Here is a 27,009-nt window from a genome sequence, read left to right on the forward strand (position 1 = left end):
ATAGTGGGTGATGAAAATAGCTGTTGTCTTCAAACATTAAAGTGCTCTGCTTCCATCTCCAGTCTAGGGATGTGCCCACCCAAAGGACAGACACTTGGCTTTATGGATTGGGTTTCTGTGTCTCTAGCTATTGTTAAAATTTTTTGATACTCACACAACAATGAAAAGTATGTGAAAACCAGTCAACTATATTATTAAATTTGGATAAAGACCCCCAGTTCCACTTTAATGTTAAAGATGCCATTTGAGTTAAAATCTTTGAATGCTCTTCAGGGTGAAAATCCCTCCCCCAGTCAATTAGTATTATTGTCACTATTTAAAACTTTGCCCTTCATCAATGCTCATGTTACTCCCTTGTTCAAAAGCGTTGCCTGCAGAATAAATTAAAATGTCTTCAATCAAGGCCCTCGGCCTCTAGCTCCAATGTACCTTTCCAACCTTGTTTCCCCTCTACCAGACGTGGTCTGTGCTGCCACATCACCTTTCCTTTCACTCAGGCCGTTCCCTCTGTTTGGAATGTCCTTCCCAATCAGATCCTCCGTAGGAATTCTGCCCACCTTCATGTTACCTGTAATGCCACTTCTCAACTCTCCTTCACCCCTCCAAAGCCAGTGTGAGTTTATAAGGAAAGCACATGCTTTCAAGTGTCTCACACCTGCATTGGACAATGCAATGCCAAACGGAGGTGAGTTGTCTTGGTGAAGGCTGCTGCACTCTCTGTCCGCGGTGGGTGGTGAAGAACTGGAATGGGTGACCGCCGGCGCTGGCCTCTCCTCCGCGCCGACAGGTGGCGCTGTGGCCAGACGCGGCCGTACGGTCCGCGCGGCGCCGCTCTCTGGGCGGGGTGGGGCATCGACAGAAGGTCCCGTGAGCGCCCGCTTCGGCCGCTCCGCTGGCCTGGTCTCTCTCGGCGTCTCACGGTCCGCTCAGCCCAGCACCATGGGGAAGCGGGACAACCGGGTGGTGAGTATCTGGCGGGAAGAACAATGGGGCGACGTGGGGCCCGCGGCCGAAGAGCGGGATCCCTCAGCCTTCCCGGCCGGGCCTGAGGGTCGGTTGTGGCGCTGGGACCTGGAGCCTGGAGACCCAGCCTCCCCCACCCGCAGCCCCCACGCTGGTTCGGGACGCGCGTGCGCCGAGCTCACTGTTGGCGCCTTCGGGGGGCCCCCTCCCTCTTCCCTCTCCCCTCTCGCCCCCCACTTTGCTCCACTACCCTCAGCCACGCCGCAGCCTTTCCAGTGCTCCCAGGCTCCCTGTCTGAAGTACTGGGGCCAGCAGTGCCCCTCCCCCCCCTTATTTTTAGAGCTGCAAGAGCTCAGGGAGACCGGTTCTCTCCGATAAGTCCGAGGTTCGTGGAGGCGCGGGGGCTCGCGCCCCACCTCTGCGCCCCTCTCGTGCGCACCCAGGTGGGATGGAGGCGCGGGGGCCTCCTACGCGGTCCCTGCGCCCCGGTTCTGGCGCAGGCGCGCTCCCGTTTGCAAACCCGGGGTCGAGGCATGTGGCTGGGGGTCCGCCTCGCCCAGCGCTGGAGGCCCCGGGAAGGACTGAATGGCGTGAAAATAGCTGGCTTTGGAGTCGGCTGGGAGTGTTGACATTTTGGGATATCGGTTTTGGTCCCTCGGGAGCTGGGTGACGCAATATCAGCTGCCTCTCTCTGAGCCTCAGTTTCCTCTTCTGTAACACATCAGTGATAACCCTCAACCTATCGTTGAGACCACGGAAGGGAGGACGGCCAGGCAAGTGCTTGGCATGGAAGTTGTTATTCTAGGAGGTGAGATAAAAAGAAGTGCATAAATAGTAGGGTAGGAAATGACATCTGGTGGAGGCTTGAGGCTCCGAGGGCATTCAAAAGGGTAGGTGCTCTTGGCAGGTGGGGATGGGAAGAAGGCATTCTAGATGGCTGCTGGGTTGCTTGGCTTGGAAAACCCAGGTTATGCCGCCGATCGGATGGGCCGTGAACACAGATGAGCAGTAAACGTGGGTGGCAGCCTTACAGTTCCTAGGCTTGCCTACGCCGGGGTTTTGACCACTGAGCACCAAAATAAAAAGATAGATGCAAATGAAAGCGAATGTACTAAATTGAATGAACTCGCTTTTTCTCAACGATTATTTCCTTTGCACGGTTGTTTTTGGGGGGGCGGGGGGTGCTGAATGATCTTTGCTTTTGTGAAATGATGACATTTTCCATCTTCAAAACGTTTAATTTTATGTAGTCTTCATAAAGTCAAGGTGTCTTAGAAACAACCCTAGTGAACGTTGAGTACAAGGTTGAAGCGTGCTCTTTTCTCCCGCTTCCCAGGATCTCCAGGAGTGGAAGTGGTGTCTGCTGGACCATCCTTCAGGCTTGGGGTGTTGAGTGTTTGGGCTCTGTGATGTGCGTGGGCCTTGAATGTTTAGAATGTATCAGGCCTTGGGTCCGGGTTCATACGGAGGCCTGGGATGTTTTGTTTTACTCGGGATATGTGTTGGTTGGTACGAAGCATTCCTTTAAAGCATTTGGAACGTGTTCACAAGCGAGCTTCACTTACCGCAGGGCATTTTGATAACTCTGGGCTCTGCTTGTTTCTCTGCATGGTGTCTTGGCGCAGAGTGTTCTGGTGACATTTGGTTTGCACTTCAAAGGTTGTTGGTATGTGAAAACATGAAAGACGCGGGTTGTCAAATTCAGTGTTCCATTGTAATGGAGGAGGCGGTGGAACTGTTTAAATTGGGAACAAAGCTTGGATCATCTGATACTTAGCCCAGTAGTAATAATTCTTGAATTTAAATAACAAAATGAGAAGCAACTCTTAACCATTTGCAACAGCATGGATGGACCTGGAGAGCATTATGCTAAGCGAAATAAGCCAGTCAGAGAAAGATAAATATCACATGATCTCACTCATTTGTGGGATATAATGAACAATATAAACTGATGAACAAAAACAGATCCAGAGACAGAGAAGCATTGATCAGACCATCAAACCTCAGAGGGGAGGTAGGGGAGGGTGGGGGTAAGGGGGAGAGATCAACCAAAGGACTTATATGCAGGCATATAAGCCTAACCAATGGACACAGACACCAGGGGGGTGAGGGCATGAGTGGGGGGGGGGGGGGGGCCATGGGGGAATAAGGACACATATGTAATACCTTAATAAAGTGGAAAAAAAGAAGAAAAAACAAAATGAAAATATTGGCATTTTTCTTCTTACATTGATAAAATTATAGTTTTAAAGATGACACAATTGCTTTTTAAAAAACCATTAAATTTCAGTGGAAAAAAAATTTTAATGGATTATATTTTACAGCAGTTTTAGGTTCACAGCAAGATGGAGCAGAAAGTAGAGTTCCATATACTCCCTGTGCCAACATGTACACAGCCTCCCCCATTATCAACATCCTGCTCCAGGTATATTTGTTACAATTGATGAACCGACATTGACACGCCATTTTTACCCAAAGTCCATAGCTACATCAGGGTTGACTTTGATATTGAGCATTCTTTTATTTTTTAATATATTTTATTGATTTTTTTACAGAGAGGAAGGGAGAGGGGATAGAGAGTTAGAAACATCGATGAGAGAGAAACATCGACCAACTGCCTCCTGCACACCCCCCACTGGCACTGTGCCTGCAACCAAAGTACATGCCCTTGACCGGAATCCAATCTGAGACCTTTCAGTCCACAGGCCGACGCTCTATCCACTGAGCCAAACCGGTTAGGGCGATATTGAGCATTCTTGAACAGAGTGTGTATGTATGTGTTTTAATTGAACATTTTAATTCTCGAGATTTATAAATGGCCCTTAAATTCATGATGGTCAGTCACTCTTTGTGCCCATTGTTTTCCAGAAGTTTCCTTCATGGGTTTTTGTGTGTTTTTTCTGTTACTTTGTTCTAAGTAGATGTCTCCTCTAGATAAAAATAGGTAACTAAAGTAACAAATGCAGTTCTGCACATTTTGTCCTTAGTTTTACTACATGCTCTTTCCAACCTGCCCACTTAAATTCCTATGAGCCCAGTTTGCCATCCTGAGTTTCAAAAACAGATTTTTTTTCTTTTACCCAAACTCATGCAGCAGTTTGGAGCCACAACCCTAATATATAAAAAGCCACGGGCCGTCAGGACTGAAACAACTGGACAGACGACCAAACAGCAGGCTGCGTGGGGCAGCCAGATCGGCTGGGGGGTTAGTGAGGGACAACCAAACGACTGAACAGAAGGCTGCATGGGGCGACCAGACCGGCGGGGGGCGGGGGGCAATTGGGGGCGATCATGCCAGCATGGGGTGCAGTTAGGGGTGACCAGGTTGGCATGGGAGGGCAGTAAGGGGTGACCAGGCCAGCATGAGGGGCAGTTAGGGGCAATCAGGCAGGCAGGCAGGCAGGTGAGCTGTTAGGAGCCAGTGGTCCAGGATTGTGAAAGGGATGTCCAACTGCTGGTTTAGGCCCGATCCCTGGGATTGAGCCTAAACTGGCAGTCAGACATCCCCCAAGGGGTGATGGCTGGGCTGAGAGGACCCCCCCCCCACACACACACACACACACGAATTTTGTGCACCGGGCCTCTAGTCTATAATAATAAAAAAAGTAATATGCAAATTAGACCAGACAGCTGAACGACCTTCCAAACGAAGCCAGGGCTGCGAGGGCAGAGCCCCTTGTATGAATTTTGTGCATTGAGCCTCTAGTTCTTTTCTTTTTTTTATTTTTTATATTTTATTGATTTTTTACAGAGAGAAAGGGAGAGAGATAGTCAGAAACATCGATGAGAGAGAAACATCGATCAGCCGCCTCCTGCACATCCCCCACCGGGGATGTGCCCGCAACCCAGGCACATGCCCTTGACTGGAATCGAACCCGGGACCCCTCAGTCCGCAGGCCGACGCTCTATCCACTGAGCCAAACCGGTTTCGGTGAGCCTCTAGTTCTTATCCTATCTAATAAAAGAGAAACATGGTAATTAGCCGTACATACGCTACCCTTCCCATTGGCTAATCAGGGTGATATGCAAATTAACTGCCAGCCAAGATGGCGGCCGGCAGCCAGGCAGCTTGAAGCTAACATGAGTCTTGCTTGCTTCAGTGACGGAGGAAACCAACATTCCCCGCCTGCCTTGCCGGCCTCTGAGCTTGCAGTTTGAAACATTGTTACAAATATAGAAGCTAAACAAAACCCCAGAAACCTGCTTTCAGCCAGCCGGGATCTCAGAGCTGGAGTTGATACAGTGTTTCAATTATAGAACCCAAACAAACCAGATACCTGCTTTCAGCAGCGGAGGCCTAAGAGCTGGAGCCAGAGCTAAAGCTGGCCCAGAATAAAAAAAAAAAGGAAAAAAGGAGCAGTTGGGAGCTTCAATCACCTGCCAGCCTGAAAACAGCCCTCAGCCCCTCACCCAGACTGGCCAGGCACCCCAGTGAGGACCCCCTGACCGGCTGCAAACAGCCATCATCCCCTCACCCAGGCTGGCCATGCACCCCAGTGGGGACCCCCACCCTGATCCAGGACACCCTTCGGGGCAAACCAACCGGCCCCCACCTGTGCACCAGGCCTCTATCCTATATAGTAAAAGGGTAATATGCCTCCTAGCACCAGGATCAGCAGAGCTGCGAGGCCTCCTGGCACCGGGATCAGCATGACAGGGGCAGTGCCCAAACTCCCTGATCGCCCTGCGGCTCTGTGTGTGACAGGGGGCGGGGCCACCACCTCCCTATCCGCTCTGCTCTGTTCGTGACAGGGGAAGGTGCCCCAACCCCCTGATCAGCCCTGCTCTGTGCCTGATGGGGGGAGCTTGCCAACCCCCAGATCGCCCTGCGGCTCTGTGTGTGACAGGGTGTGGTGCCCCAACGGGCCCTGCTCTGTGTGTGACCGGGTAGAGCCATAACCTCCCCATCGGCCCTGCCCTGAGTGTGACAGTGGCGGCGCCCCAATCCCCTGATCCGCCCTGCTCTGTACGTGACAGGGTACAGAGCCCCAACCCCCTGATGGGCCCTGCTCTGTGAGTGACAGGGGGCAGTGCCCCAACCCCCTGATTGGCCCTGCTCTGTGCGTGACGGGGTGGCGCCGCAACCTCCCCATTGACCCTGCCTTGAATGTGACAGGGGGCGGTGCCCCAACCCCCCAATCGGCCCTACCCTGAGCGTGACTGAGGGTGGCATCACAACCTCCCAATCCGCCCTGCTCTGTGCATGACAGGGGCCGGCGCCCCAGCTCCCCAATCAGCCCTGCTCTGAGCCCGACCAGGGACTGCACCTAGGGATTGGGCCTGCCCTCTGCCACCCAGGAGCAGGCCTAAGCCAGCAGGTTGTTATCTCCCGAGGGGTCCCAGACTGCGAGAGGGCACAGGCTGGGCTGAGGGACCCCCCTCCCGCCCCCCCGAGTGCACAAATTTTTGTGCACCGGGCCTCTAGTATATTAGTAAAAGCATTTAAAGCAATTGAGTGATAGTGAGATGTTTCAAGAAATCACACAATTTCTTTATTTTAACTAATGCCTAACCACCCACCCCCTTCATGTTAGTATTCTTTTTCACACTGAAGTATAACAAGTGAAAAAGCTTTACCTTTGTAAAACAGTTACCTTTTTTTGTTTTAAAAGTCTTTCTCGTGCCTAGTAAAAGTATTGTTTAAAGATTAAGAGCACAAACTGAGAAAGACAAATATCACATGATCTCACTTATTTGTAGAATCTAATGAACAAATGAATTGACCAACAAATATGACCTGAAGCATGGAGGCATGGAACAGACTGACATACCTCGATGTGGAGTTGGGGAAACGAGAAGAGATAAACCAAAGAACCTATATACTAACAAATACCATTTGCTTTGATACCATTAATCCTTGCCTTAAACAAGAAACAGAATACTAGCCCTGCTGTTGTGGCTCAGGTGGTTGAGTGTCGTCCCATCAACTGAAAGGTTGCTTGATGGATTCCCCATCAGGGCACATACCTGAGTTGCAGGCTCAATCCCCAGTAGGGGGAATGTACGAGACTGCCAATTTCTCACATAATTGTTTTCCTCTCTCCCTCTCCCTCTCCCTCTCCTTCTCCCTCTCCCTCTCCCTCTCCCTCTAAAATCAATAAAAACATTTTTTTAAAAATTAAGTGAGCTTTTGTATTTTTAATGGTTATTTTAATGAAGTAAATTTTTGTTCTTTCCTCAAGGCCTATATGAACCCAATAGCAATGGCCAGATCAAGGGGTCCAGTCCAGTCTTCAGGGCCAACAATCCAAGATTATCTGAATCGACCAAGGCCTACATGGTATTTGTGAAATAATTTACCTATTTACGAAATGTTCATATATGTTTAAGCAGTTATTGTTATAACTTTTATTGATTGCCAAGCAACTGCCAGATATGTAATTTTGAAGTAATATTTGATATGTGTTTTTTAAATGTATGAAACACATGCATGAGTGTAAAGCAAACATTTGAGAACCCACCACCCAAAATAGCTAACACACTACCAGATAATCTTTTCACACCAATCTCTTCTCTATTCCCGAAAAATGAACTTAAACCTTGCAGTGTTCTTTTTAAAATGATAAATTTGAGTAATCTCATCCTTCATTGATGTGTAACTAGGCGTTAGGATAATGTTAGGCCTTGTTTCTAGTTTTATCTGCTGGCTTTTCCCATTGTAAGATTTTTGCTTTAAATTGATGTTTTTTGCCCTGGTTGAGTGGCACTAATCTTTTGTAAATAACATTCATAGCACTGGCCTTACTATTTTTAGTGTCTTCCTTATTATTAAATATCATATTCTTGAGGTGACACATGACAAGCTTGAGAGTTATCAGTTTAGACTCCTAAGTGCCTCTGGAAGCTGGGCAACTGTAGTTGAAAGTTGTGCTTACATATATAAGGGAATCCTTCCTTTGACTTAAACAGGAAGTAAGCATGTCCATCTCTTACAGAATTCATGAGTGCTATTATTGACTAATTGCAGCATACTGGAAAATAAATGATCCCAAAACAAAATATATTTTGTCTTTAAAACTGGGGGGAAAGAATGAATTTAAAGAGGATTGTGCTCCATCAAGTATAACGTGTGTCAGAGGTCCCCAAGAAAACTCCAAGGTCGAGTAATTCGCTAGGACTCACAGATAGTTGTCCTTGTGGGTAAGATTTATTGCAGTGAGGATACCAGCCACAGTCAGCAGAGGGAAAAGGCACGGGGGTGAAGTCTGAGGGAGACGGTGCAGGCTTCCAAGGCTTCCTCTCTTGTGCAGTTCACAGGACGTGTGTGAATTACCGTAGCAAGAGTTGTGATAACACATGTGAGATGTTGCCAACCAAGGGAGGTCATGGGGAGTCTGTGTGCCCAGGGTTTTAGTTGAGAACTGGCAGCCTCTGCCTATCAGGTGCCAAAACTCCAGACTCCCAGAAGGAATGCAGGTGTTCAGCCTAAACTATAAAGTTTGTACAAACGGGCACAGTAAACCACTCTTACCAGGGAATGGTAAGGACCCACCTAAAATCCAAGTTCCTAGACACCAGCCAGAGCCAGTTGTATAAGCAGGCCTTTCTACAAATAAGCAGTCAGGTGTGCTGTGCTCTCTTTTCTGCACATGTTGAGGTACATTATAAGATGGATGATTTACTAATAGAAGGTAATGTTTCAGTCAAATAGACCTTAGCTCACTCTAATGCTGAAACTACAATAGCTTTGTGACACTAGGCAGATTTCTAAGCTGCCCCAGATTGCAGCTACAATAATTTAATTCATCTTGAAGTAAAAGAATACTTTTTCTCACAGGATTGTTGTGAGGATTGAAGGAAAATATATTTAAAACAGTGCCTGTAACATGTAGTACTCAAATCTCTTCTGTATTAAACTTTTATAATCCATGTTTAGAAAAGGAGTGATTAGTGTTATCTGTTAGGCTTTATTATGATAATTGATTCACAAGGATGTGAACACAAATTCGAAGTGCATCAACACTGGAATGGAGGTTTATAAGTTAGGATACTAAGGTAACTTTATGAAATTTTGTTTTATTTATAAGCATCCATCCCTAATTTGAATTGCTTAAAAACATTTTTATATTCTATTTTTTAAGGGAAGAAGTGAAAGAACAACTAGAAAAGAAAAAGAAAGGCTCCAAGGCATTGGCTGAATTTGAAGAAAAAATGAATGAGGTTTGTACCTTTAAAAAAAAAACAGGCTAATGTAAGAAGAATGAAATAACTTTTTAATAAATGAAGGGTTTTGGCCTACCTCTTTAGGTTAAGGGGGCTCTGTATTTCATAGGTGTTTTTGTTTTATTGAGTACAGGTTTGTGTATAAATGTATGACTGCGTTAAGAAAGAGAGGAAAATCATCTTACAGTGATTTAAATCTTGAAGTTTTCTAAATGTTAGGTTCTGCCCCTTCTCTCCCTTATCCACATCTTATCCTGAGATTTCCATGGTGATATTTGCTTGCTTTGATTACAAACACGTATCAGCATTTCAGCCACAGTATAGATTAATTTAATTTTTACTGTTTGGAAAAAAATCTAACCATCTTTGTTAGAAAAAAAAAATCCTAGCCTCAGTAATACCTAGTCTCAATATACAGTGGAGAATTCCCATCTCTTAATGTCCTCTTTAAAAACAACTGGCAAAGGCTTGTTTGGTGTTAGAATAGAGGATTCTGGCACCTGGAGTATCTTTTGTAATTAGAGGCTGGATGGGTGAGAGGATTGAGAAAGGAAACAGTGGCTGTCTTACATATTAGATGTATTGTAAGGGGATAGATGCCCTCTGATGGTGTTTATAACCTTTTTGCAGAACTGGAAGAAAGAACTAGAAAAACACAGGGAGAAATTATTAAGTGGAAGTGAGAGCTCATCCAAAAAAAGACAGGTAAGACCATGTTTACTGCTATCCTTAATTTCACAGTTGGGTTTCCATAATACTGCTATATACCATTATTAATAGACTAGAGCAGTGATGGCGAACCTATGAAACGCGTGTCAGAGGTGACACGCGAACTCATTTTTTTGGTTGATTTTTCTTTGTTAAATGGCATTTAAATATATAAAATAAATATCAAAAATATAAATCTTTGTTTTACTATGGTTGCAAATATCAAAAAATTTCTATATGTGACACGGCACCAGAGTTAAGTTAGGGTTTTTCAAGATGCTGACACTCCGAGCTCAAAAGGTTCGCCATCACTGGACTAGAGGCCCAGTGCACAAATTCGTGCACATTGAAAGGAAATTCATTAGAAGAAATATTTTAGAGACCAGGAAGGGATTGCGGGAGGTCTCCAGAGTGTATCCTGCCCATCTTACCCAGTCCCAATCGGCTGGACCCCAGCAGTAAGCTAACCTACCGGTTGGAGCGTCTGCCCCCTGGTGGTCAGTGCACATCATAGTGAGTGGTCGACTGAACGGTTGACCCCGTTGGACACTTAGCATATTAGGCTTTTATATTTATAGATACATTTGAAAGTTCACATTAGCTTATTTAGGCTTGTACTTTTGTTTTCTTATAGAGAAAGAAAAAAGAAAAGAAGAAATCTGGTAGGGTGAGCAAAACTTTTCCATTTTTCTAAATACTATAATTAAAAGCCTACGAAAAAAGTAAGAATAATTTATATAGGCTGTATGCTAACTCTAGATGAGTCAAAGAGCCTGGAGGTCTTTTGATTGTTATGGGTGGTTTTGTTCTATTTCTGATATAAAAGACAGGTGCCAACCTCCTTATAACCTAGTAACTCCTGTATTGCTATTAAAGAGGGGAAATTGACCACCATTGCTATATGTGTTACTTTGTTGAGCCTTTTCTGTGAGGAAATTTGACATTTTAATACTTAAGTCTTATGAAGATGGCATCTGTTTTTCTGACACTAGGTTGATTTAGTTAAGTATTTGAGAGACTTAGTAAAAGAAAAAGATTCCTGCATCTCACAAGCTTTAATTGTTTTGTGCTTGGTCAAGTATTCATCTTCTTCTTCATCAAGCTCTGATTCTTCCAGCAGTTCTTCAGATTCTGAAGATGAGGTAAGGTTTGCCTATGATGATCCATGAAATATCTGTAATTTATTTAATGACAAAGGAAACACATTATGAAATGTCAGTTAAAAATGTTTACTTACAGGTTTTATTATCTCTGAGAGCACTGATGTAAATATTGATGTATATGTTTTATAGATTTTGAATTTGTCTTGTTCATTTAAAAATATGAGTAGAAGAAATGGATTTGAAAAATGTAAAATGGTATTTGACTAGATGCTAGGAATTATGTGTGACTCAAATCACTTGACTTTTTATAAAACAAGGAAATGATATGTTACATTTTAAATATTAAGTAAAGCATATCTTTAAAGCCGATCCTTTCATTAACTTTTGTATATTGATAAAGATTTAATATTACTAAAATACATCTATTATATTTTTAAAACAGAAAGCAAATATTTCTAAAAATGTTTTATATAGGATAAGAAACAAGGAAAAAGGAAAAAGAAAAAGAAGAACCGTTCACATAAATCTTCTGAAAGCTCCATGTCAGAGACTGAATCAGACAGTAAGGTAAAATTACTTAAATTAGTACCATATTGGACAGTGAAGACATGTAATTAGGTTTTTCTTTTAGTTCTTCCTATCTTAAATTGCTCTCAGTTTAAAATTGAGATGTTCTGTGCCACTTAATACCTTACATATGGCATTTAATTGTTCTGTAAATATCTTCATACATATGTTTCTCTCTCAACACATCCATGATAGCTTTATGATAAGCCTGGCAGGCATTATTTTTCCCATCTATAATAATAAAAGGTAATATGCTAATTAGACCTGATGAAGCAGAGACTGCAAGGGAAGCCCGGGTCCTGGGTGCCTGCCAATGGCCAGAGGGAAGCCTGGGTCCCGGTTGCCAGAGGAAAGCCGGTACTGGCAGCCAGGGGAAAGAAGACCTACTCTTGCATAAATTTCATGCATCGGGCCTCTAGTTTTCATGAAAAGTCAAAGTTGAGCCCAGCTGACGTGGCTCAATTGGTTGAGCATCATCCCAGGCACCAAGAGGTTGCTGAGTTGATTCCCACTCAGGTCACATGCCTGTGTTTCGGGCTCGATCCCCAGTAAGGCGGCGTGTGGGAGGCAGCTGGTCTATCATCGATGTTTTATCTCTTCCTCTCCCTTTCCCTCTCTCTCAAAAAAAAAAATCAATGAGAAAAGCTTTAAAAAAAAGTCATTGTTCAGAGAAAAAAATGTCTTGCTTAAATTTATACAGGTAGTATTAGAACTTGAATATGTGTTCTATTATCTGGTCTAGTGTCTTTTCTACTGAACCTAAGTCTGCTCTGTACTAACCAGAATTGTCTAACAAATATGCTCTCAAACATTAGTGGTCATAAGAAAAACGTGCCCATTGCAATAAAAATGTAGTTTCCTGGGCCTCATTTTCAGAGTCTGAGTAAATCTGATTAGTCTTAAAAGTCTACATTTTGACAGATGTCCTCTGTGATGCTGATACAGGGGTATCCATGGACCACATTGGACAGTGTCCCAGGCTCCCAGGAGAAGCAGCAACTGTTTTGTTTTGTGGCAGATAGCTACTTCCCTAGTGATATTTCTTCTGACAAATGCCTGGTGTCTAATAAGTATTCAGCAAATGTTGGGTTTTTTTCCTCTGTCTTCTAAAGCAAAAGAGCCAGACTAATGATATTGATAGCTAACATGTATTAAATGCCTATTACATGTTATTCATAGTTCTAAGCTCTTGACATGTTAACTCAATTCTCTCAACAACTCTATGAAGTAGATATTTGTTATCCCGCTTTATGGATAAGAAAGGCTCAGGGAGATTATTAATAACTGGAACTGAGGGATTCAAAAGCAAAAATTCTTACCTCCCCTCCTTATAAGGAGAGTAGGGAAATCAAATTGGGAAATGTCTGAGCACACAGTGAATTAGAACACCTGTGCATAAGACCACCTCAGGCAAAATTAGGCAATGACGTAAAGTCTTATAGTAAAATACACCATGTGGTTTGCACAGACAGTATGTCATTTTTGGTGTACATAGATTTGATACACGGACAGATACATGAAGAAGCCTATTTCTTTACAATCACATATATACACAACACATTTCTTCTATATTTTTAAAATAAAATTCTGGTATTGAAGTAAACTTTTTTCAGTTATAGAACCAATCACCTTTTTGGTATTTTTATCTTTATGCTATTATGCTGTATCTTTTACATTTAAAATTGATAAAATATTTGTTTGTTTAGGATAGTTTAAAAAAGAAAAAGAAGTCAAAGGATGCAAGTGAGAAAGAAAAGGTAATTATAATTTTACATTGCCTTAAGTAATCTATCATACAATACTTCATTTAAAGGAATAAACAATAATGTGTTCCCCTTTTTAACTTGAGATTTTTTTTTTTGGCTTTTATGGCATTTCATACTGATTTAAGGAAATTATTTATTGGTTTCATTATTGATTAGAAGATAGAAGAGTATTCCTGAAGAAAGCTTGAATTTGTGTAGATTAATGGATTATCTCAGATTACAAATTTTAAGTAATGGAGATTAAACATTTCCTTTGTTCCTTCAAGTCATTTTAAAAGAGGCCCCTTTAATTAAAGAACATGGACTTCTGTTTCAAATTGAGTATACCATAGATAAGTTTTGAAAAAGAATTTTACTACTGTAAGCAGATATTTTATCTTCACTTGTGATTTAACTATAATTAATTATGAATTTATCCCTATGCATGTTTCTGATTTACATTTTAAAATCTTGTTCTGATTATTAAAAACTAGAGGCCCGGTGCATGAAATTTGTGCACTCAGCAGGGTAGTGGGGGTCCCCTCAGCCCAGCCTGTGCCCTCTTGCAGTCTTAGAGCCCTTGGGGGATGTCCGACTGACGGTTTAGGCCCACTTCCCCTCGGACATCCTTAGCACTGCTGCGGAGGCGGAAGAGGCTCTTGCCATCGCCACTGCGCTTGCCAGCCGTGAGCCTGGCTCCTGGCTGAGTGGTGCTCCCCCTGTGGGATTGGGCTGAAACTGGCTCCCCCAAGGGGTCTTGGATTGCGAGAGGGCTCAGGCCAGGCCGAGGGACCCCACGGTGCACAATTGGGGCTGGGGAGAGATGCGGGAGGGCTCCAGGGCATGTCCAGCTCATCTTGCTCAGTCTTGATCAGCTGGACCCCAGCAGCAAGCTAACCTACTGGTTGGAGTGTTAGCCCCCTGGTGGTCAGTACATATCATAGTGACTGGTCAACCGGTTGACTGCCTGCCCCCTGGTGGTCATTGCATGTCATAGCAAGCAGTTGAGAAGCCTTAGCATATCATTAGCATATTACGCTTTGATTGGTTGAATGGCCGACCGGTCGACCAGACACTTAGCATATTAGGCTTTTATTATATAGGACTAGAGGCCCGGTGCACGAAATTCGTGCACTGGGGGGTGGGGGTTCCTTCAGCCCAGCCTGCCCCTCTCACAGTCTGGGAGCCGTCAGTGGATGTCCTACTGATGGCCACAGTCTGGCAGCAGAGGCTCGGAGCAGGCATTCTGTGTGTGTGTGTGTCTGCTGGGGCCTGCCCCCAGCCACGCCACGTAGGGTCGAAGCAGCTGCCGTGTGTGTGTGTGTGTGTGTGTGTGTGTGTGTGTGTGTGTCCCCACTGGGGGTCTGCCCCCAGCCACATTGGAGGCTCAGAGCAGGCATTGTGTGTGTATGTGTGTGTGTGTGTGTGTGTGTGTGCTGGGGGCCTGCCCCCAGCCACATCATGGGGGCTTGGAGCAGGAGCCCCTCTGTGTTAATCTCTCAGGCTCCTGGCCTCCACTGCATGTTGTACTCTCCCTTGAGCTATGGCCAGGATGGGGGTGCTGCTTGCAAGCCGGGCTTTCCTGCTCCAGGATCGCCATGGTGACGGGGGAGCAGGCCCAGCTGGGGGCTGCCCACAGGCCGGACTTTCCCACTTCTAGGTCTCCATGGCGACCGGGGAGCAGGCCCAGCTGGGGGCTGCCCGCAGGCCGGGCTTTCCCGCTCCCTGATCAGGCGCAGCTGGGGGCTGCCTACAGGCTGCACTTTTCTACTTACCGATGGCCGGATCACCACAGCGACCCAGGGCCCAGCGGCACTTTCCTGCTCTCCAGTAGTCATAGGGTCCCAGCTGGGGGCAGGGCTTAGCAGTGTGGGGCTTAGGCGGCACGGGGCTCCCAGCTGGGGGCTCAGGTGGCACATAGGGGTCCCGGTTGAGGGCGGGGGCTTATGCCCTGCTGCCCAGGGCTGCACATGGGGCCCAGATGGCAGCTCGCGCTGTCCCGACCTGCCTGTAGTATAGGATAGAGGCCTGGTGCACAGGTGGGGGTCCCGCTTGGGTACCTGGCCAGCCTGGATGATGGGCTGATGGCTGTTTTTAGGCTGCCCGCACCCCCTTTAGGGTGGGGGTCCCCACTGGGGTGCCTGGCCAGTCTGGATGAGGGGCTGCGGGCCGTTTTCAGGGTGGCGGGTGACTGAAGCTCCCAGCCTCTCCTTTTTTTCTTTTTCTTTTTTTTTTTTATTCTGGGATTTATTTGCTTTTTATGGCTGTCACTGGAGCTGAGAGGCGGCTTTAGCGCTGAGGCCGGCTCCAGCTTGAGGCCTCGGCTGCTGAAAGCAGATATCTGGGCTTTGTTTAGCTTCTATAATTGAAACTCTGTTGCCATCACTGCCGCTCTAAGCTCTGAGCCCACTGCTGGCTGAAAGCAGCTATCTGGAGCTTGTTTAGCTTCTATAATTGCAACATTGTTGCATCCGGAGCTCAGAACTGGGCTGCTGCAGGCCGGGAACCTTGGCTTCCTCCATCACTGGAGCAAGTAAGCCTCCTGTTCACTTCAGCTGCCTGGCTGCCGGCCACCATCATGGTTGGCAGTTAATTTGCATATCCTGCTGATTAGCCAGTGGGAAGCATTCAGGGGTATGGTCAATTTGCATGTTTCTCTTTTATTAGATAGGATAAAGCCTAAGGAAAGCAATTACTAAATGAAAGAAAACTGTGAACGAGTGCCACTGTATTTTACTGTGTTTTTATATAATTTTTAAAAATTGAGGTGAAATTCACATAATTTTCTATTACTCATCTTAAAATTACAGTTTGATGGTGCTTAGTGTATGTACAATGCTGTGCAACATCTACCTCAATCTAGTTTTAAAACTTTTTCATCACCCCTTTGAAAAGAACCTATAAAGTAGAATATTATAAGCAAAAGCAACATAACCACATAACCTCTAATCTGCTTCCTATGTCTTTGGATTTGCATATTCTGGTTATATCATAAAAGCAATCATACAATATGTAACCTTTCCTGTCTGACTTCTTTCCTTTCGTGTAATATTTTTGAGGTTCATCTAAGTGGTAGCACGTATATCAGTACTTTGTTCCTTTTTATGGATTAATAACATTCCATTGTATGTATATACCACAATATATTTATCCATTCATCTATTAGTAGATACTTGAATTGTTTCTACCTTTTGGCTAAGATGAATAATGCTGCTGTGAACATATGTATACAAGTTTCTGTGTGGCCATAATGTTTTCATTGATCTTGGGTATATACCTAGGAGTGCTTTCATATCAATTTGCAAATAAAAATTTACTAAGATACTAAAAGAAGAAACTTGTGGCCAAGTTGGGTTAATTATAAGAATTCAAAGATAAGAAGTGTATTAATATAATTTGTAATGTAACTGGCCAAAAGAAACCATATGGTTAATAGTGATTCAACATTGATTTCTCATTTTAAAAACCATTATAGAAAAAGTGATTACTTTCGTGTTTTAAAAAAATGTATATGTCCTATGTGGGGTATAAAACAAAAAGCAGCAAACAAACGAAACAAACCCATAGATACAGACAACAGACTGATAGTTACCAGAGGGGAAAAAAGTACCAGACACTTTCTCCTTCTTTAGAGGCAGCTATTTCTGAATTAGTATGCATCCTTCCTTCCACATTTATACACTTTGGTTACATATATTCATAAATAGTGTAGAGTATTTTTTATTTTCAAAATGGTATCATTGTGTTTCCTTCTGAAACTTGTATTTTTCACTCAACATTGCTGTTGACATTTATCCTTGTTGATACTCTCAAGTTTGTTGCTTTTGCTTAAAGTATTCCATTCTATTAATTTGCCACAGTTTATTGCTCCATTCTGATTGTGGACATCTAGATTGTTTTCATTTTTCAGTAATGCAAACAGTGCTTCAGTGGCTATTTTTGTATCCATTTTTCTTTTTCCACAAGTTATTGTTAATATTCTGATACATACTTGGGACTAGGATTTCTCAGTGCTAGGATGTACACACATTTAACTTGTCTACCTTTTGCTCACCAAAGTGCTTATTACTAATTTGCATTCCTGCTAGTAGCATATGATAGTATTTTTGTTCCATACATACTTGTCAACACTGGGAGGCTTTCCTCTTTGTTAGTTTGATGCGTATAAATCAGCACTTTTCAACCAGTGTGCTGCAGGAATTTTTAAAATGCAATACTTGACTATTTAGTCAGGGGCACTCTTTTTCCTTAGATTGTCGAATGAAAAGATGACAACAGTCAACACAACAATAGCTGTCCAGTGTGAATGAATAAAAATTGTACCTATCTTTTTGTCAGATTGGCAAAAAGTATATTTTTTGTGTGCCGCAGAATTTTATTAATTAGCTTGTGTGTACCATGAGATGAAAAAGGTTGAAAATCACTGGTATGGAAGGTTGAGCCTTTTCATTTGCTTATTAGCCATTCAGATTTCATTTTCTGTGAGTTATGAATTGCCTGTTTAGTCTTTGCCCATTTTTTTGTTGTTGTTGTTGGGTTGTTTTTGATCTTTCTGATTGATAAGAGTTAAATATTACTCTTTTATACACATAATTATCATCTTTTACGTCTCTTAATCTTGTTTAGGTTTTCTGTTGTAAGGGATAGGTTGTAATTATAAATCATATATATATCAATCATTGTTTTTAGCCCCATATTTAGTTTAAATTGTTGTGAACGTACAATATGATGTCCAATTAGAAAACATAATGGAAGAATTGAACAGGACTTATTTGAAGAAAACTATAAATCTGTTCTGAGATGCAGATGAAGATTTAATAAATGTTCCTGGGTGTGACATTTCCTACTACATGTTAAAACATTTTAAATGCTTTGATTAAAACAATGTTGTATGGTACCAGAAAAGAAAAAGAAAAAATGGAACAGTATAAAGTTCAGGTTAAAATTTTTAAGTGTTTGTGGAATTTAATATATGATAAAGATGGGTTTTTTTTGGGACAAAATGACTTGCCATTTGGGAAATATAAAGCTGGGCACTCATTAAGGCCAAATAAATTTCAGATAAGCCAGTTTTAAATTATGAAAATATTATTGGAGAAAGACATGATGAATATAATATTGGGATAGGGAAAGACTGTGCCTCAAAAAACTTGTGACCATATAATTCTAATTCTCAGTGGCAAAAAAGATCACAAAAAAATAAACCATGAACAAAGTTTAAATATAATGAACAGACTTAAGAAAAAGTAATAATACATCATTCAGAAACTTAGTGACCTTCGGTATTAAAGAACACTTCACAAACAAAAATTGGTAAAATATATGTTTAGTAATTCTAAAAGTAAATATGAAATGTAATCCAACAATCTGACATTAATATGATAAAAGAGGCTTTATGGTAAAGTGTGACTCAAAAAATGAAATAAACAATGTGGGGTTGTGGGAGATTGAGAAAATCATTTGGGTGAAGGCTACTTTGGTCTTTGCCTTAGTCATTATTGTTAGATCAAGATTTTACATTTAAGTACCCTTCACTGTATTTCAACTTTGTTTTTAATAGCAAAGAACCCATATGGCTGCCCTCCAGAAGGAGATTGGTTAAGTAAATTGTGGCATATACTTTCAGTGAATGTCAAAGGCTGCCATAAATGACGATGTAGTTGGCATGGAAAGATACTATTGGGTGAGAAGAGCGGGTTCCAAACAGCAAGTATTTGTGTAAACTTGTAAATATACACATAGGAGGATGTTTACAAAAATCCTAATGGTTTAGGTAGTGGGATTTAGGTGAATTTTCTTACAGTGAGCATTTATTATTTCTACCAAAATAATAAACCTGTTAATCACCTGTAATCTAATACATAAGATCATCACTGTTAGTTTATTTTCTACATGAATTTTTTGTTTATATCTTCAAAATTGGGTTCATGCTGCATAAAGTTTTATATTATTTTTATAATTTTTTAATTAAGATTAGGGGTGAGCATTTTTCATTGTGTGGTTCTGTTGTTTTTATTGTTAGAAACTACTTGAGACATACAGAAAAAGTATATGGAAAAATAATAAAATGGTAACCAGCATGTCCACTTTGAAGCTTTAGTAAATCCTAACACTTTTCATTTCTTAAAATATATATTTAAGTCCTGAGTTCTCCTCCACTCTGAGACCCTCTCCTTCCCCAGCTATGCATTTTTTCAACATTAAAAATATTTAGAGCCCTAACCGGTTTGGCTCAGTGGATAGAGCGTCGGCCTGCGGACTGAAGGGTCCCAGGTTCGATTCCGGTCAAGGGCATGTACCTTGGCTGCGGGCACATCCCCAGTAGGGAGTGTGCAGGAGGCAGCTGATCGATGTTTCTCGCTCATCGATGTTTCTAACTCTCTATCCCTCTCCCTTCCTCTCTGTAAAAAATCAATGAAATATATTTAAAAAAAAAATATTTAGAGACAAAGATTTTTTTTTAATGTGAATTTAATACTTAATGCACTAAAGGAATTACTGTGTACAGATTCTTTCAGATCATTGCAAATAATTACCCATTGATTTTTCTTCTCTACAGCACTGTCTGGATCAGGCCGGTGTGATACAACTTTGGGTAGAAACAAAGGAATTAGAATACAAGGGACCCAAATCTTGTACCGTTTATATAGTTCCTTATGACTTTGTAAAATTCTGTCGTATATAGTTAAAGAAAATAAGGAGGATGTTATATCTAAGTGGATATATAGTTATTTCTTTTTAGGTTTTTAATAAAAGCATTACTTCATTGGATTTAAAGACTGATTCCTGGTCACTTTTAGACATCTCTAAAATGAAAATGGATTATCATTTTATGATAATCGGAAGAAATGTTACTAGAACTTAGAAATAAAATTTTCATGGAATAATAATATGTCTTTTTGAGTCAAGGTCCATGTATTTTTTTGTTTACTAGGACATTAAGGGACTCAGCAAAAAGAGAAAGATGTATCCTGAAGATAAACCTTTATCATCTGAGTCTTTGTCAGAGTCAGATTATATTGAGGAGGTAAGTATATGATCAAATCTATTTTCTTCACTATAAAATGTCTAGTTATTGATTTGATTTAATATTAACTGAAAAACAAAATACTTCATAAGTATTTAATTTACTTTTCTAGTTTGATGTACCATGAAAAAGAAAAAGAAGTTGTTCCATTTCAGAATAAGTTTTGCATTTTTCCATAAGATAATTATATTACTATTATTTTTACAATTAACCATATTCTCAGATTCCTTTCCAATCTGAGATATGTATGTTATTTTTATTCTTCTAATATTTTATTTTTATTATGCTATATTTTTAATTACATGAAAGATGCTGTATGGTGTAAAGCAGATTGAAACCTGGCATTTCCTTGTTTTTGTTGGATCTGCTATTTAGGGAGTAGAAAGGTAATGAGGTGGAGCAGAAATGTTTACCTGATCTCAGTTTTTCTATCTATAGATTAAAGGAATAGGATGAGGTCATCTATACAGTCATTTTCAGCTCTAATATCCCTGTCTTAAATTTTGTACTCTCTTAGAATTATAGTCCATTTTTAGTTTTAGGTCTGTAAGTTATCTTCCTAAAAGTATTTCTCAGAATTGGCTTTCTCGTTTGTAAAATAGGGCCTATTGCTCTCATTTTGTAGCAGTATTTTGTAATGCTTTTCTGAAATGAAATTTGTAGCTTTTACATAAATGTATATTTATATATATAAAACCTACACATTTTTACATTACTGTCCCCTAACAGAAATAGAAGAAATACAAGAAAATAATAATCCATAGTGTTTATTAAATTACATTTCAATATGTAGATGGTTGAGTGTATCTGAAAACCCTGTACAAAGTACTTTGTGTTCATAGTGCAGTAAATTTAACTTCTCTGTTATAAATAGGTTCATTACATGAGTGTCTAGCAGGCTATTCGGCAGTCCTGTTAGGGCTGTCCTGGACATTGTGTGACAGCATCATCTGTGTTGGCCTGGTTAAATGTAGATGCAACACAGCTGCCTCCATTCCCGTCGTTGTTATGACAAGATAACAAACGATAACAATTTTCCTGAGTGCTCTCTAGAGCACTTACCTTAATACATAAAATACATTACATTTGGATGTAACATTAAATACATGCAAGCTTTAGCAACTTGGAATTTTATCTGTATTCAGTGTACCATACTTTAAAAGATTAAAATAAAATATTCATGGAGTGATAATTCTTACTTAAAAGGATTTTGATTAATTGGTTTATACTGCATACATTATGTGTATAGCTATTATTTATTGAACACCATAGAGTTAGAGAAATCCCCACTTTATTATAGGCACTTCCCCTGAGGGTGGATATAATTTCCATTTTACAGATGATGACATTGAGGGTAATACATGGCAGAGGTAGGATACAGAGCTTGGTCTGTTTTATTTATTTCAGTGCTCATATTTTTTATCCATTGCACCTCACTGTTGTTTTTAGGTGCTGAAAGGGAATATAAAAGAAGCCCTTTAGAGATTTGAGATCTTAATTTCCCCCTCTTTAAAAAATGTTTTTTATTTAATCCTCATTGTGATCTAATGGGTTTGAGGTTAAACAAGGCATTTAAGATATCATTTGGTTGTCAAATGTTTTTGACATACACATTTTAAAGATGCAAGGTATATTAGGGAATGAAAAAGAAATGCCATGAGTACAAGTTACATATTTGTCTTCTTTTCTACACAAAAACTTAAACTTTTTAGGTACGGGCAAAAAAGAAGAAAAGCAGTGAAGACAGAGAAAAAACAACAGCAAGTATCACTTACGTTTTTACATTGACAACAGTATAGCTGTTTTTATTTAATATAAATTGAGTCATGGGTAAAGCATGATTGCATTTACTAGGACCAAATAAATATTTATTGTGGTGTTCAGCAGCTTCACTTAATGGGTTGGAGAAAATTAAGTTGGTTCAGGGAAAGGAAAGAAAACCCTCATGCCAAGCATGTTCTGTTTCTGTTTTAGTATTTTGTTATAAATGTAAGCTCAAACTTTTGTTTGACTTTCTGAAGGTGTGGTATGAAATATGATATTAAGGTATGGTGATTCCCTCTATCTGCAATAGAAGTTACTTCCAGATCAACCAACCCTGGTAATAACAGAAAAGGCCCCTCTAAGCACAAACTGCAGTGAGTAATAAGCTGGAATACGACAACATAAATGATTCAGTAATAAAGATTATTCTTGTGATCATTTCTAAAGCCAGCTCTGCTGTTATGCAGATTGAGAAGTAGGAAAGGAGAAAGGAGGAGGAGGAGGAGAATAAGGAAAACAGAAGCAGTAATCGAATGAGAAGTCGACCCACCTAGAGAAAGTGAATACAGATATCAGAGAGAAATGTGGACCCTGTCAGCAAAGTAATCTGGGGCACTCAGTATACTAAGTGTGGACCTTGGCCTTTAAAGGCATTTTTTTAGGGAGAGGTGAAATAAAAATGAGAACAACATCATTTTTAGATTTGAGGGTAACTCCCATAATTTCCCTAGCTCTTAAGGTTGGGGTCCTTCTCTGATAAGAAGGTTCATTTGGTAATGTGTGATTCAGAATTAACATTCTGGTGTATAGGCTGATGTCTCAACCAACTGAGCCACCTGACCAAGGCCAAAACTTACTTTTTTAAAAGCCCAAACACAAGATTTTGGACTCTTTGTCCCTGTATACTTGGCTTGTAATGAAAAGAATGATGAAAGTTAGCTTAGGTCCACAAAGTATTAGAGGTCTGTGAGAGAGAGGGGAGGATTATGGAAAGTTTAATAGATAAGGAAATGAGTGGGAAGCTTTGCTTTTACTATGCTTCTTTGTCTCTCCTCTTGCTTTTTATTTTCTTCTCCTGAAACAAATAATCTATCATTTGATGCCATCTTTCCAGTATCTGTTCCTAAAAGTTCCGCTTTCTCTTCTGTATCTGAAGCAGTCAGTCATGAAAATCTGAGTTCAGCAAAATTCTAATTCCCTCTATCCAATGACAATTTGACTGCTTTTACAAGGCTTCAGTGGCATTTTCCTCAAACAGTCAAGCATCTGTCTTAGTAAGCTAAATAAGACTTTTCAACTCATGTGCTGGGGGGTGGGAGTGGCCAGGGAGAGGTCAATGGGGGAAAAAGGAGACATATAATACTTGAATCAATAAAGAATTTTTAAAAAAAAGACTTTTCAACTATCCATCAATATATTTTGTACCAGTTAGTTAACTTAATTCAAGTGCTCTCAGTCTAAGCCAGTGATGGCGAACCTTTTGAGCTCAACATGTCAGCATTTTGAAAAACCCTAACTTGACTCTGGTGCCGTGTCACATATAGAAATTTTTTGGTATTTGCAACCATAATAAAACAAAGATTTATATTTTTGATATTTATTTTATATATTTAAATGCCATTTAACAAAGAAAAATCAACCAAAAAAATGAGTTCGTGTGTCACCTCTGACAAGCGTGTCATAGGTTCTCCATCACTGGTCTAAGCAGTACATAATATTTGTTTCTATTTACTTAAAAATGGAAGATTTAATAGATATGTGCTTTGAAAACTATGATTTTGCAAAAACCATTATTTTGCTGTGGTGTGGGGATTTCTTTGCAGTAACTACAATTACTTTACCTTTAGAAAGTAAATAAATGAAATAAAGCAATTGGTACCATGTTATTTTCTATGGGAAATTTTGATTAAATCTACATTAATGTGCTAATGATTTAAAAGTTTTTCCTTATCCTTTTGGAAATCGCCAAGCACTCTTCATCATGATATTGGTTATTGAGACTTTTCAAGAAATGTTTTGAGTAGCTTACTTGATTGTGTGGATTGTTGAAATAAATGTACATTAGCTCAGAAGTACCATGGTAAAGTTGTTTTTAATTTGCATATTTTCATGTAGAAATGTCTAACATGAAACTATCTCTACAGGAAAAGACAAAGAAGAAAAAGAAGCATAAGAAACACAGTAAGAAAAAGAAAAAGAAGGCTGCTAGTTCAAGTCCTGACTCACCATGAAAGGCAAAATCAGGATTCCCTTATAAAGAAAGTGCAATGTCTGAGGAGATCTCAACTGTGAAAATAATGGCATATTTACTAAAATGCATGACCTTTGTTGTTTCTAGAATTATTCCTGGATTGTTAGGTAGCCACTCACATGCCGCTGTGTGAAAGGGCCATAAGAGTTGCCTGCTCCTTGAACATCTGTCTTTGTTCTCTTCCATTGCTTAATAACTCTGGGAGATAATGCACTGCAGTTGTACTAGTGGTTGATATTTGGGAATAAAGTTAATATTTTTGACTAGAAGTATCTAATGATAAATCAACAGACATTGAGTCTGGATACATCATTAAGGTATAAACAGAAATGACCAGATGACTCTAGTTAATGTTTTTGAAGTAGGGATTACATTGATATTTTAAAATCCTTACTCTGTAGATAAGTGTATTTTAATGTTTTCCCCTTGTATACTTTTATTTACTTGGGGAAGGAGCTTTTAAGGGTGGGGGGTGGTTTGCTATTTCTTTAGCTAGCAGAATAGCGTGCCTTTTATCCTCACACATCCTATTTTTGCGGACACAGTAGCCATGCTTCATGAGGAGGATAGAGCTGGGTATGGCAGTCTTGCGCTTTACTGAGCTTAGTAACATCCTTGGTCTGTCATATGCTGCTTTGAGTGAATCAGAGAAGCAGCCTTTTGCAGCACGAGAAAGCCCCAGAAGCTCTGGAATTTACCTCCACTTCAATAATACTGAATGATTTTTATTATTAGAATGTATTGTAACATTTGGATTAATTTTGACTACACTTTGGCTTTGGGAAGGAGTCATTTCCAATACACACTGGTACTTTTTGAACTTGATAGCTAAAGATTCTAAAATGCATGTTTTATACTGTTAAGTTTTAACCAGTCAGGAATATTTTATGTAACCAGTGATAGCTATTTTTTGTATGAATTTTGGTTAGGCTGTAAAGTTTAGCTTTTATCAACTTTTTATTCTTGCTATCTTTAATTCCTTACTGCATTTAATGGCATTCTTGCCAAAATATTAGCATGTGAAAAGCAGAATTTAGATTTGGTTTGGTTGGTTTTGTGTGTAACAGCTTCATATTGAAGCTGAGACTTACCATATACAAGTTGAGTGGCAGGCCTGGTAATGCTGTGTCTTGTTACATAAAGCTCTTGCCAGAATCTTAGTAAATATAATGTTTTAAAAGTTTGTCTTTGTATATTCATAAAAAATATGACAAGTTAAACTTAAGTGAGAATTACATTATTGCTCTTTCTGTGTCATTTTACTAAGATTTTGTGCCTCGTAACTCCTGCTGAATTGTTTACTAGTTATGTTAAAAGGAACTGATAAAGTCATTTTCACTTTACATTTTTATATAATCGGGTAATATGAAATATAATTTGATGTATAATTTTGCCTGTGTGCTAATTACAGTGGTATATGCACAAAACATTTTGGCATGACAAGAGGCTGAATAAATAGCTATTTTACTTAAAAATAGCCTTGTTCTATCAGCTTCCTTTGAGTCACAAGTAAAGTTAAAATGATTAAGAAACACTGCTAGGTGTTAAGTGGTAGGAGGATAAGACATATCTCCAAGTTTTTAGCTGAAAAAACAACATGTTCCTTGGTTAGTTTCCTTAAAGTTTAGGCGTAAAGCTTCATACTGTTACCTAATAAAAGATATCTATATGCTCTTGAGTATACAGCAAATTTGAGGGATATTTTGTACCCAAAAGGAAGTTTCTCAGAATTGTTATGAAAATACTAAAAGATAAGTTTATCGAGTTGTTTGATGATCAGTTTTACTATGAACTTAAAGGTGTACCTTTGCAGACTGGTCCAGTATATGATGATTTTGTTCCACTAGAGGCAGCTGTCTGTTTTATTAGACTGGGGAAGAAAGTGATATGGCAAAATTGTACTCTTTCCAGACTGTTGACTGTCTGGGAGATAACCTTTTGCATTGTTTCTCTTTGATAACCTTAACAGTCTCCTAATAAGGTATGGGGAGAAAATTTGACTGGTAATGTTATGGTGCAAGTCAACATCTCTTACTTCTTCCCTCCACCAACCACCCCTTTTCAACACAAGGCATGTTACTCAGATAATTATGCCAAGGTAACTGAGACAAAATTGATGAGTGTCTGGACAGAAAAATTGAATTTATACCAGTGCTGCTTTTTTAGTTGTTTTAGAGTCGTTTGGTTGCCCTTAATATATTAAGGTGTTTTAAATACCACAAGAGTGTCCTGAATTTATTTTATCTAGAATATGGGTTCATATTCTATCAGTCAAGATGTGCTAAAGCCTATTGCCTAATTTTCTTTCCTTTTATGGAGAACAATGGCTAACTTCAAAGAACTGAGAGGAGAGCAATTATTCAAACTTAAGTGACAGGTTTCAAACTTTTATTTTTATATATATATTTTTGTTGTTGTTGTTGTTTGTTTGTTTTTTCCCCAATATATTTTATTGATTTTTTACAGAGAGGAAGGGAGAGGGATAGAGCGTTAGAAACATCGATGAGCCATAACCGGTTTGGCTCAGTGGATAGAGCGTCGGCCTGCGGACTGAAAGGTCCCAGGTTCGATTCCGGTTAAGGGCATGTACCTGGGTTGTGGGCACATCCCCAGTAGGAGATGTGCGGGAGGCAGCTGATCGATGTTTCTCTCTCATCGATGTTTCTAACTCTCTCTCTCTCTCTCTCCCTTCCTCTCTGTGGAAAATCAATAAAATAT

General features: G+C 40.4%; 1 protein-coding gene across 2 annotated transcripts; it reads left to right on the forward strand.

The window, feature by feature from the left end:
* The first annotated feature begins 741 nt into the window (after positions 1–741).
* On the forward strand, positions 742–25,783 carry FAM133B (family with sequence similarity 133 member B). 2 transcript variants are annotated; one of them, XM_036328191.1, is made up of 12 exons: positions 742–963; positions 3,288–3,388; positions 7,146–7,243; positions 9,045–9,123; positions 9,757–9,831; positions 10,469–10,501; positions 10,914–10,976; positions 11,412–11,504; positions 13,211–13,261; positions 20,184–20,276; positions 21,989–22,036; positions 24,185–25,783. In XM_036328191.1, the coding sequence occupies exons 1-12, from the start codon at positions 747–749 to the stop codon at positions 24,269–24,271; spliced, it is 1,038 nt and encodes a 345-aa protein (XP_036184084.1). In that variant the 5' UTR covers positions 742–746; the 3' UTR covers positions 24,272–25,783. The 2 variants fall into 2 exon arrangements, with proteins under 2 accessions (XP_036184084.1, XP_036184085.1); XM_036328192.1 differs by lacking the exon at positions 3,288–3,388 and having other exon boundaries at positions 817–963.
* The last annotated feature ends 1,226 nt before the right edge of the window (positions 25,784–27,009 follow it).

This window comes from Myotis myotis, unplaced genomic scaffold (genome assembly GCF_014108235.1).
Source record: "Myotis myotis isolate mMyoMyo1 unplaced genomic scaffold, mMyoMyo1.p scaffold_m19_p_11, whole genome shotgun sequence".
Taxonomy (NCBI): Eukaryota; Metazoa; Chordata; class Mammalia; order Chiroptera; family Vespertilionidae; genus Myotis; species Myotis myotis.

Coding starts and splice junctions, on each gene's coding strand:
- FAM133B (XM_036328191.1), top strand. CDS start 747: ATGGGTGACCGCCGGCGCTGGCCTCTCCTCCGCGCCGACAGGTGGCGC. Junction 10,502..10,913: donor AAAAGAAGAAATCTGGTAGG/GTGAGCAAAACT, acceptor TGCTTGGTCAAG/TATTCATCTTCTTCTTCATC. Junction 13,262..20,183: donor ATGCAAGTGAGAAAGAAAAG/GTAATTATAATT, acceptor TTTGTTTACTAG/GACATTAAGGGACTCAGCAA.